Genomic DNA, 12509 nt, shown 5'->3' with positions numbered 1-12509 from the left:
AAATATAATCCATTTTGGTGAAAATATAAAATTTGGTTCATATAAAAGAAAAAAATTATTAAATTTCATGAACTGAACCATATAAATCAAACCGAATGTTGATGCTGAATTCTGGTCAAGTTGCGTAATGACCAGAAAGTCACACCAACACTTGAATTTGTAGTTGCTGGAGAGATGATTTTGTTCTGCTGTTTCACTATTGAGAAGAAATGTGCGACCACGAGCACCTCCCTCGAGAATACTCACGCTCACAACAACCAGTTAGAGGGGTGTCGAATGTTTTTCCGGTGAAAACCCTCCAACGCCTCAAGTCATTAATTGGGTATTGTGGAGAAAACTTTTGCCACAAACAATCGTGGCTCAATTACAACTAATTTGGTTGAAAATCTTTAAGTTCAGAAAAGAAAAGAAAGGATGGAAATAAACACCGAATATTTTAACAAGAGTAAATATGTGGAAGTCTAGTAAAAAATTGTCCAACCCCCTTACCTAGTTACCTTCGTCCTTCTTGGCTTTTATACTCAGCTGGAATTACCGACTTCCTCTCTCCCCCCACGATAGTCAGTTGTACGATCGTGGGTGAGTGGGAAATGCAACTGCTGATGAGTGGGTAGCATAACTGCTGGTGAGTGGGCTTCGTGTCCAGATCTTTCGCGGGAATACGCTGATCGCCCCCTTGACTAGGTCTTTGAATCGACCTGACTCGTACTCTCCTCGTGAGTACTTTCGCGGTTTCGCCAACCAAACATAGGCGGCCACCCCTAGCTAGCTCCATTGCACTCTCTATTCCTCTATCGCTAATATTTATTAATAAACTAATCCTCAACATCCTTTAAACGAAAATAAAAACAAAAAGAAGTTGCTTAGAAGGCAAGTGTTCAATTTGGCTATTAATAAATAGGCATACAGCCATAAGAAGCCCTTAATTAAACCCTTATATCTTTGCCAAAAACCCAGCTGAAAGGAACAGTACTGCACGCTTTCTTAGCCATATTTGCCTGAGCTTTATCCTCCAATCTTCTAATCCTCGAAGGCAATCCACACACAAAATCCCGAGCTTTACGCCCTTCACTTGTAAGACCCATCAACTTCTCCACTTCCCATCTCTCAATCAGAAACGCCAAGATATCAGCATAGTCCTTGGCAGTGTACACTCCGAGCCTTTGTGCAACAGCTGAGAAGTGATAAAAAATTTTATCATTTTGCCCATCATACATCAAATGTGCCGGCATTTTGATCGTTTTCTTCATCATGCCTGCTAATGCTAAGATGGCGTCGTCCGGGTCGATTTCGAAGAGCTTTTCAACAATCTTGGTGTAGGCAAGTTCATGGCGTTTCTCATCAGAGGCAATGACGCCACATATTTGTGCTAGCTTCATGTCCCCGTGCTCCTTGGCTAGCCTCGCTGTGTTGCCATGTGATATGAATGTTGCTCTTTCTTGGAATGATGTGTAGATGAATCCATTGTACGGATTGTTTTCAAATTTAGGGTCCTACAATAGATCACATCAAATTAAATTTTGAAAAGTATATGGATAAATTCGTCTTTAGTCCTCACACTTTAGAGTAGTTATTTAAAAAAATTACTCAAAATATTACTAAAATTTAACAAGTTAAACGCAGAGAACAATTCAGGAAACACAGACAAACAATAGTGATATTTTGGACTTTTGAGTAAATGAGTACATGTAAAATGCTCTTTTAATTATAGATTTTTTTTTCTTTTAAATTATTCATCCATAAAGTTTAAGTCAATTGACCAGTTATTTTTTTATTAAAAAAAGTGCAAAATATCCCGATTGTATACTAGTTTTCATTAAAATCTACTTAATAATACTCTATCTTTTCGTTTGCCTATATATATATATCAGTCAAAAAATTCAACAGCTATAAAAATGGAAGTAACATTCATAGAAATGTTTGAATAATTTTTTTAAAAATAGAAAAGCTAAGTAGGTAATATTAGCCAAAATCCTAAGAACTAAACAAGTATTTACCCTATAATTAAGGGTACGACACTAAGGAAGTAAAGAAGAAAGATTGACAGATGTTACCATTCCTGAGCGGATAAGATACTGAATGGATCTCTCAATCTGCTTCATGTCTACACAGCCAGAGAGGTAGAGATACTTATTGAGAAGGTCACCGTGTCTGTTTTCTTCGGCAGTCCAACCCCTAATCCAAGTTGCCCAGGAAGTGAGGCTTGCACCAGTCTCATCCCTAACACCATCTATAGTGTTGAGCATTGTCTGGTACGTTGGCAGAGCTTCCTCTGTGATCATATCTCCAACCAACACAACGAAATATTCAGCAGGGAGCTGCTTGCATCTTTCTCTCAACTCCTTGACCTGTTCGTAGAACCCTTCTGATGATTCGGAGTCCGGCAGAAAATCAGTTGGCTGCCAGCTTTTGTCGACGGGTTTCAGGTGAATCAAAATGTTGTGCTCAGCCCAGGTTTCCAACGATTTGAATATTTCAACTTTTTCTGGTGCCATGGAATGCGTCACGACGTCCCTGCGATGATGATCACCAATCGAAGAACTATTTTGAGTTCAAAATAACCGATCACTTAACCATGCGTGCCCTTTAAAATATATAGATATTTGTATAAACTGATCACTTACTTCACAGACTGTATTTATGCAAAAGTACACATTTCGATATTAGCGGAAAGCAACTTGGTCTGTGTACAAAAATGACAATAAAAATCATAATTAAAAGTAAATAAATAAACTTACTTAGTTTTGGCACCAAGAGCAGAGCACATCATCACCGGAGGAGATGATCTGATTCTGATGATGCTCCTCCGGTGAGACTGAGAATAAGGGAGCTTTTTTGATGCGAAGGAGGAGAGTGTGTTTAGTTTCAGAGCCATTCTTTCTCTTCACCCTTGGGATTTTCCTGAACCTTTTTTATTTTTTTCTTCGTGTAACCGCTGAGACCCAGAGAGCACCTTTATATATATATATATAGAAAAGTAGAAGTGTGTAACGCTCTACAAAACAGTGGTCTCGAAGTTTTAAAAAAACAATGGTCTAATTTCGGGTGTCTAATTTATGAATTATTTTTCCCTGGGCTAGGAGTTACCTTGATTTTAGTTCAATAGTCTTTTTTGGCTTTGGTTGCTTGAAAGTTGAAACCACACTGACACATTGGGATGGCAACGGGGAGGGGACCGATCTCCCCGCATCCATCCCCTGATATTTTGCGTATGTTTCATCTCTTTTTTATCTCCATCAGAATTATTTGAGAAAATCTTCATTCCTTCCCTGAATAATAACAAGGGATCCTCGATGGTCCCCGATCCCCGATCCCCGAATAACTAATACATTTTTTTTTTAATTTTGAGTTAATTATATTAAAATAAAAAATTCAAATAAAAGTAAAATTCGAAATATATCTTACATTAATATCTATTACAAAAGTCACATACATTAAATTAGTAAGTAACGCAACATGCAATGAATACAAACTTCTTTTACAAACTATCATGAACAAATTAATAATTAATACAAAATTGTTACAAATAAAATCGAATTTAGATTCAAAATTAACTTTCTCAATGGTGGCGTGGGCACTTTATAAATGTGGACTATTCCATTTACAACACAATAGTTAAATCAGAGCAAATCAAAAGTAAATATTAGATTAGATATTAAAATTGTGATTCGTTGTGGGCAATTATAACATCTAAAAATAAATAAAAAATAGATTTAAGTTTAAAATATTTAAAGAATATTAAAATTTAAAAAAAAATGTTTGGCTAATAGAATCTACTCGATCTTTTTAATGTCCTAAATAAAAATTTAGGACTTTAATTAGTTAATTAGACCTAAAAGTTTAATAATATAAATATTTTAATATTTTTTATTTTTACCAATATTTATAATTTTATTATTTATTTACTAGTAATTTTAAAAAATTAAAATAAAATTAAAAATTAAAATGGAGAAATGGGTAGGGGATGGGGATTCCACCTCATCCCCGTCCCCTCTCCGAATAAGAAATTGGGTAAAAAAATTTCTCCATCCCCTCCCCAAATAAGAAATTGGGTATGAAATTATCCTCATACCCTCTCCGATTGGGAAAAATCCCCGAGGGTACCCATCCCCGTGGGGATTTTTGCCATCCCTACTGACACAGCACAAAGCAGCGTAAAATAATAATATGGTAACAATTCAATAGAAGTTGGTTCACACAACACAAGTATTAAAATTTAGACAGGTAAGAGTTAATTATCTATTTATTCTCATTTAATAATTATCAATGATAATTCTCTGAAAATAAAGATAAAAAATGATATTATTACTGAATCTAAATCAATAAATATCTTATCAAAATAATTGAAGATGCATTTTTCCAGTCTGTATTATTATGTAGTACAAGATCAAGGTTCTGTAAAGAATTAAAAATTTGCGAACTATCCTAATGGTGAAGAATTGAAGATCAAGGTTCGTGTGTTTTTTGTGTGTGTTGTAAGAGTAATTTTAGAAATGGCAACACAAAAAAACACAAACTATATTAGATTATAATAAGACAAAATGATTACATTCTCTGTTTAATTATTACAATATATTTATCTTATAGAGTAGTTGTTTTTAGACCAGTCAGAACTCAAAGGGAAGTTAATTCTTTATTTTGTGAAGTCATGTTTCATGATTCCTTTTTTTGCTTCAAGTTCATACCCTTTTGGCTAAGATCAAATATGAGGTTTTGTCCTCCTGACGAGAACTTTTCTTAAAAGCTCGATATTATTCAGTGAAAAAGCCCATACTTTAGTTTTGAGTGGTATTCTAACGCATTTCTTATTTACTTCGAGTTACTTAAAAGCCAGGTTTATTTGGACCGTTTGTGCATCCGAAATTTTTCATGCTTCAAGCTTCAATGCGAATTGAGTAGACCACACTGTCATAGCATCTCAAATCGCATATACATATAAAATTCTACAATAAAGAAGCAAGTTAAAAAGACATAAGTTTAGGCGTTTCCTTTTGTAAAATTTTAAACAACCCGTCGTACATGATATATGCACACAGAACAGTTATCATATAATTTAGTACAAAAGCCAGATTTATACACTAACCAAAAGAAGTTTTAGGTAGCCCCATCTGATTTAACACCAGCATCTGAAACCAAAACTTTTACTGCAGTTTACAAGGGGAAGTACTCATAAGAGGGAGCCAAAAGGTTTAAAGCGCCAATACATGAGTGAGGTCATTATAGTCCATTATATGTGCAACCATGCTGTCCATGAACGGCAGAACCTGGCTTGAGGGATGACAAGGGAGAAGCTTCATTTGGGTTGAGACTTTTACCATCAGGAGGCAAGCACCTTTTTGAGAAAAAGGTAGCAATACCTTTTGCCCTTCCTCCATTCTTATCTGCCAGTCGGAGGAAAAAAAAAAAACAGATTAATCTTAGGGAAATAGTTAGATCAGATGATGAAATGACCTGATGAAGAATATAATGAGGTTCTCAACTTCTCATACCTGGAGAATAGCCAAGCTCAATCAAAATTTCTCTCTTGACCTACATCACAAGATAATTACCATTTAGATTGGCACATCTCATTTCATCAGTAACAAGCTCATGGGAATAATGGACAGAAATTGGTAACTAACCTGCCAACGATTTTCTGTGAAGTTGAAATCTGATATCTCCCGCACTTTATTTCTCAACTGAGCTCTTGAAATAGACGGAAACTTTTGCTGTAAAGCTTCTAGAATCTTATTCATATTTGTTGAGCATGACTGTATAACAGATACCTGAAAAATCCACAAAGATTATATTAGCTTCCAATCATCATATTGTCATAAGGCAAAAAGATAGGAGTTTTCAGAAGACAACACAGCCCCTTAAAACTTAAGATAGTACCATGAATCTAAATTTTTAGTAGAAAGTTATGCAAAAATTCCATGTAATGATGTCCCGTAATAATCCAAGAATCAACAATGCAACTTACAATTGCAGGCAAATCTGATTCTGAAATCAGTGTTGTGCTTCCCTTGCCATTTGATAGGCAATCCTTTTCATTCTCAGCATCCATGATATCAACAGTGATCTCCACATGAAGGTCACCAGGGAATGGGCGAATGCTCAGAGCTTGTAAGCATTTTTGTTCCATATTAGAAGTACCACTGAGATCTTCAGCCATTAAAAGTGGGACCTTTTCATGCATTAGATTCAATATAATCAAGGGCTGATTTTTCTGAAGAGCCTGCTCTGTTAAACTGCTTAGATACTTTCTTTGCCGAACTAATGCACAGGATTCTTTACTCTCTAACTCTTGCTTATAGCTAGGTGAACTTTTAGTATCCTCAGCAGAGAGATCAATTTCCATTCTGTCAACTTGTACACCCTGCATGTAAGGACAAAGTTACATGAAAAGCTTTATTTGCAGATGTTATTGGGTATGTACAAATATTAAGGGGAAAATGAAAGGTTATTAAACATGGGCTCTAGGGAAAGATGTATCTGAGAGGAGGATTCAACTGAAATTACAGGCAAATCATCATCTCTAGGGAGAAGTGCATGCATTATGGACATGAGGTGTCCAGTGACAAGAACCAAAAATTCTATATGCTCCCTAGCTTTATCTGTAAATGGATACGAGTGCCAATTAGCTTTAGCTGGTTGGATCTCTTGCAGTTGTACACGAGATTTTGGGATCAAATCCTACTCTCATATCAAACTAGGGCCTTGACTAGTGGTAGCGGTCACACACGCACACATAACCGGACAGTTTGCCTTCTATGAAACAACAGGCTATGAGTGACTAAAATAACTCAAAACCATCAGGCAAGTTACATGAGATCTAATTTTTCACCTCATCTTCTGAGAGATAACCATCAGGTACAAAAAAGCCATCTTCAGATTCATCTTCATCATCAGCTTTTGAACAACCTTCTTCATCACCATCTTTTTCACAATCAGATAGGCTTTCCCCAGGTTCCTCCTGTACAGTGAAAATGGCATTTGGATGTAACTGATGAAATCGTATAATTATTTAATATAAAATGGGGAAAAACTTATAGTACCTCTTCCCATTCCTCATCACTATCAATATCATAATCCAAATCTGGGTCCTTCATTAAAGGGTGGCGTGGTCCCACAATATGGCTGAAAAAATTCTCCCAGGTAAGATGTAAAAGGGGAAAAAAAGGTAACACAGCTAAAATCAATTCCCACCGTCATAAGAAAATGAACCTAATAAAATATGTCCCATTGTTCCACTTAAATGCTAATTCACAAGGCCACAAAAAAACAGTAGTACTAAAGCTTTTCTATTCCATTTCATATAAAGTGCATTTTAAGTATGACCAATGAAGTGAGATGTCACCAATAAAGAGAAATCCAAGCTAAACAATCAGATAATGCTACACCTTAAATGATTCCATGGAATTATTTAGTTGCTAATTAGAGGAGAAAACTCTCAGTTTAACCACCTAAATTTTTTCATTCATAGGTTCTCTGGATAGTACAATCTTATTGGTAAAACCATTAATTCCTGTCCTCACTACATAGTATAAGAAAACATATATCCGCCATTGAATACTAATTGCAACTGCGTGGACAACAATGCAAGAGAGGATTATGCATACGCGCATTACATTGACCTTTTCCAGGAAAAAGAGATAAAGCGCCATGAGTGCAATGATGTTTTGTCCCCTCTAGAAGGTTATTTGCTATGCCAGAGAACACCTAGGAAGTGCTTTCATTTTCCTTATACATAACAAGGTACATGCCAAAAAAAGTTCTAGAGAGATCCACATTCCAACTTGATGTTTCCGCCTATCAACAACCTAAGCTAAAGAAAATGCCTTTTCCCAGCAAACAAGCAAATTATCCAAGATGTTATTCATTATCACAAAACCAAAGCATACCTTCATTAAACCTCAAAGGAGACGAATCACAGAACATGTTAATAAGTAGACATGCTTCATTGAAATGCAGACTATAATAGGCATGTGAAAAATAACAATAAAAGGGTCATGAAGGAGCTTACCTTTTCTTGGGCCAAATACCATAAAATGCAGGTCTGTGACTCTTATCAAACTGCAATAGCTGCTTCCACCTTTTACATTTGGTAATAGCAGAAGAACTATCAGAACTAGTAATGCAAGATTTATCATCCACGGTCTGAGCCTCACATCGATCTTCTGACCTCTCCATGCTCAAATCATCATCGTGACCTAAACCTCTATTAGTAAGCTTAAGTTCTTTAAAAAGTTCAGTCTTAGGCTTTCTACGAATTCCCCAATGCTGATTTCGATTTGAACGAACAAAATGACCAAATCGATGCCAGGAAGATAGGTGAGACCTGAAAGTAAAAGCAATCTTAAAAGTGGAAGGACAAAACTAAATTTATCGGCAAAAGGCCAACAAAAAGATAGCAATCTACCTGCGAATATCATCAATATTGATCTCATCGTTTGATGAAAGAGTAGAGTCCACTAGCTTAGTAACTGCTTCAGGCAACTGTTCACTGTTCTTACTCAACAAAACAGAAGTAATTGCTCTAGGAGAAGACTCGTCATTCTGACACGAAGTCAAAATTTTACTTCTTTTGAGAAAGCGTTCCATCATAGAGGCCTGCTTTTGTAAAGCAAGTTTCTTTTTCATTTCAGCTTCTTCCTTCTCACGGTGCCGTTTTTCTTTGTCAGCTTCCTCTTGCTGTTTTCTTATCTGTTTCCTAATGTCAGCCTCTTCTTTTTCACGACGCCTTTCATCTCTTTCTGCTTCCTCTTGCAACCGTTTTAGCTCCCTTTCCTGATATATATCACATAATATAAATGTCAAGCAGATAAACTTACCAAATGTTAAGTTGGGAACAACATAATCCATCATGTCAAGCAGTTCTTTAGTGCATCAAATTGTTCTCAAACAGTACTTTAGTGCATCAAATTGTTCAATTTACACATCCGGATAGATCAAAAAAAACATATAACATATTAATGCCACAGTATACTCCTTCAAACCAAACAAAACATAGTTGGTTCAACCATTTAGATCTTTATGGGGGAATTAAATGGATTCAAGCAACATGTCAAAAAGCCAAAAAACACAAGAAAGAGGCTGCAACCAAACACTTGTAAAAGGATTGAAAATTTTGCACCTACACTGTGCAATTTTTCCTTTTGTTGTTCACGGTCCATTCTCTTTTTCTCCTTTTCAACTTCTCGTTTGTTTTTTTCCAATTGTTTGATAAGAATTTTCTCTTCTCGCTTTGCATCCTTCTCGACTCTGCAACAATAATGAAAACTTCAACAGAGGAAAAGAAAATTGAATGAAAAAACTTGATAGAGATGCTGTAAGTACATACATTTCTGCACCATTTTTCTTCAACGTGCTATCCACTAACACACGTATACTTGCCTCGCTTAACACTTTACCAAGCTTCTCGGATGCTTTCATCAGATCATTTATGAAATTAGGACCACTCTCTGACTTTTGTAGCGCAGTTATCATTGCTAAAATAAGCTAAAAGTGTCAGTAACCTAAATTGGGAGAATAAATCCACGTGATTTAAGAACATCTCAAAAGAAGGGTGTCCCTACTATGCTGTGGATCAATACAAAAATTGGATAGAAATAAGAAATTGCGCATATCATTCCAAATTAAAGACAATAAATGAAGCCATCTAAGAGTATAAGTAGCCAATTAAATTTACAAGATAAATATGCCACAGAAGTTGGGCAAAACTCATATCATCAAGCATTGCCCATAGGTCAAATACCTCAAGTGATGATCATTTAGACAATGCCATGTGATAATCATCACCGTCACCAATTCATTATGTCAATGACAACTGCTCACAAATAAAACTGAAAATACTAGTACAGAAATTGCACACAAGCAATAAAAGACAGAGCCCACCTGTGTAGTTGTGACAAAATCCATCATAATTTAAGAAGTATCCATCAAAACCAACAACATATTTTCCTCTAATCATGTCATAAAATCCACAATAGACTAGGATAAAACATGGATTACCAGAAACAGCTGTAATCCTCTCATGAATTTTCTTTCTACATGTCCGCCGAATTCTCAATGATCCACGTACAGATTTCGGCAACAACTTTACATCTCTTGTCTAAAACAATTGCAAGCAAAATCAATTAACTAACTAAAATGATTTATACATAACCAAAAAATACCCAGCAACTAAAAGCCCTTAGAAATAAAACTTTTACCTCCCAGCACCAAAGAGAAGCCTCAGCATCATCCTCCAAAATATCAGTATCAGCATTGGAAACTCCATACATCACTCTCTGACCCACAAACAAGACCGCACTTTTCACAGCGGCTAAACCCACACCCAATTTCTCGCTCCCATTCTCCTTCAATTTCACATGAATCTCTTCCACCAATTTCGTCAGCGGCAATTCACTCTCCTCCATCAACGCTGCCACCATCCCATTTAACGAGCCAGCACATTCACTCAAATCAATTGTTAACCTCTGGTTAGTAATCATTTCCTTGTAGTACCCGAAAAGCCCTTTCATTTCTTCATTTAACCGTCTGATTCGACTCTCTTTATCTTCCCCAGTGAGCGCCGACCAAGCTCTCTTACGCTTCAGTGTCTTGCTCGGCCGATCTTCAACGTTGCTCATTGTGGCCGTATCCGCCATTTCCCTGGGCAGTATATTAAACAAAGAAACGACCAAAAACGACGGCGTTTTCGAGATCTAGGGTTTGGGGTTACAGTTGGAAGAAGAAGATGATAGTCTTGTCAGAAACAAGAAAGGCGTTTTATTCTTCTCTCTGATTTCAACATTTCATCGATTTTTTTTTTCTTTTTTAACTTTTTTTGGTTGGTTTAACGGGATTCTTTATTTTATTTTATTTTTTTATAATTTCTTTTACAAACTCAAAAGGATGGGATTCTTTAATCTTTGAGTGGAAGCCACAGCGCAAAGGCGTTTGTTTTTATTTTTTTAATTTATTTTATTATTAATTGAGTGTTCAAAAAAAATTATTATTTTCGTTTTTCCCGCCACTAAGGGAATACAATTTGGCTCCAAAGTGATTCCTAATTTAGAGCTGTTTGGCGCTGCCTTTTTTTGGGTTTTAATTTTCCGCGCAAAATTCTAACGTTGCGCCTGGTGGAAACTGTAACTAATCACTGACACGTATATGTCAAGATAACAAGAGCGCTCCTCTTGGGCTACATTTGCAGTATATTATATATAAACTACATACACCCTCTTCAATTCTAAAACAGCTAACATTTTATTTCCCAGAGGAACTAGAATGTGGGATTTCGGCCCAGTACCGTATGAAACTTAAACAATAAGACTGGGCCTGAAACGACACCGTATGACAATTATTTCAGTAATACTTTTCACACCCCTACAATAATCCTTTTATCATTCCACTCCACTTTCGTAAGCATAGTTCTTCTATTCAAATTACATAAAAAGATAAATATAAATTTAATTTAACAAAAATAACTTTTACAACTCTTCGGATCCTAACTATTTATTAATCTTAATTTATGATATGATTAATTTTTTGTGGATAAAATCAAAATAATGAAGAAATAAATTATTTAAATTCTAATAACAATGATTTTATTATGAACAAGTATGTTTATAAATTTTATTCTAAATGATAGTGAAATTTAATTATAATTTTGTGTCTTATTTTGTAGTTTTGCAAAACAAAAAGGTGTAAAAATGAAAATTGGGGTTTCTTAAGAGTTAAAAATGGGTGTTAGAAGCTCTACTCAAATCAAATATTTTAATGATAAATTTATAACTTTTTAATTATTTAGTTTAATGCGACCCTAATTACCTTCCCATCATACGAGGGAGAGTATACGCACTAATGATATATGTTTATTGCAATTTTGACAATAGATCGATGTGACAAATGAAGCAGGAAAATTTTTTTTATTGTTTGTATATAAAAAAAAATTATCAGCCATATACCCTTAAATGACACCCGTATCAAACGTGTTACAATATTTTTTAAGTGTATCACTCGTATACCCTAAGTTGACAAAACACTTCTGCCATCCACTAATCCGTTAACTTCTATTAGAAAGTTAATAGAACTGTGCCAAATTGACTATTTCGCCCTTGAAACTTAAAATAAGATAAAAATATAAATTTACCCCAAAAATTAACGTAAATTTTCAATACACAATTTTTTTAAATTTTGTTATTAACAATGCATCTTTTATTAAAAAGATATTGAATTATTAATAGTACATATTATTAACAATTATCCGTAAAAAATATCCATATTATACCATAAAAAATTATTAACAACATATTATTTACAATTATACATATTATACCATAAAATATTCCAATTGGAGCTTGGAGGAGTAGATCATAAAAAATTTAGGTTAAATTTTGGAGGAGTAGATTCAATTGTAAAGTAACTTTTTTTAAGTAATTATTAACAATTATCCAATAAATGGGATAACATGTCATTATTTACTAGGTAAATGAGATGACATGTCATTTTTAAAAAAGACTAGATTACTCTTATGATATCAG

General features: G+C 34.9%; 2 protein-coding genes across 3 annotated transcripts; both read right to left on the bottom strand.

Annotated features, from left to right (window-relative positions):
• Positions 1-394: 394 nt before the first annotated feature.
• Positions 395-3163, bottom strand: LOC102609460 (stearoyl-[acyl-carrier-protein] 9-desaturase 5, chloroplastic-like). 2 transcript variants are annotated; one of them, XM_025096505.2, is made up of 3 exons: positions 2739-3163; positions 2055-2541; positions 395-1493 (listed from the first exon to the last, which is right to left on the bottom strand). In XM_025096505.2, exons 1-3 carry the CDS (start codon positions 2873-2875, stop codon positions 927-929), a joined length of 1191 nt encoding a protein of 396 aa, XP_024952273.2. In that variant the 5' UTR covers positions 2876-3163; the 3' UTR covers positions 395-926. The 2 variants fall into 2 exon arrangements, with proteins under 2 accessions (XP_024952273.2, XP_006472245.2); XM_006472182.4 differs by having other exon boundaries at positions 2055-2514; positions 2739-3147.
• Positions 3164-4967: 1804 nt separating this feature from the next.
• LOC102609168 (chromatin assembly factor 1 subunit FAS1) lies at positions 4968-10922 on the bottom strand. The gene is made up of 12 exons (XM_006472181.4): positions 10194-10922; positions 9994-10093; positions 9323-9470; positions 9120-9243; positions 8402-8769; positions 8006-8320; positions 7038-7119; positions 6827-6955; positions 5963-6358; positions 5622-5765; positions 5490-5529; positions 4968-5381 (listed from the first exon to the last, which is right to left on the bottom strand). Exons 1-12 carry the CDS (start codon positions 10629-10631, stop codon positions 5218-5220), a joined length of 2448 nt encoding a protein of 815 aa, XP_006472244.2. The 5' UTR covers positions 10632-10922; the 3' UTR covers positions 4968-5217.
• Between the last annotated feature and the right edge of the window lie 1587 nt (positions 10923-12509).

Source organism: Citrus sinensis, chromosome 5 (genome assembly GCF_022201045.2).
Source record: "Citrus sinensis cultivar Valencia sweet orange chromosome 5, DVS_A1.0, whole genome shotgun sequence".
NCBI classification, from domain to species: domain Eukaryota; kingdom Viridiplantae; phylum Streptophyta; class Magnoliopsida; order Sapindales; family Rutaceae; genus Citrus; species Citrus sinensis.
The sequence above is the reverse complement of the archived record's forward strand: the minus strand, read 5'-3'. Positions and strand labels throughout refer to the sequence as shown.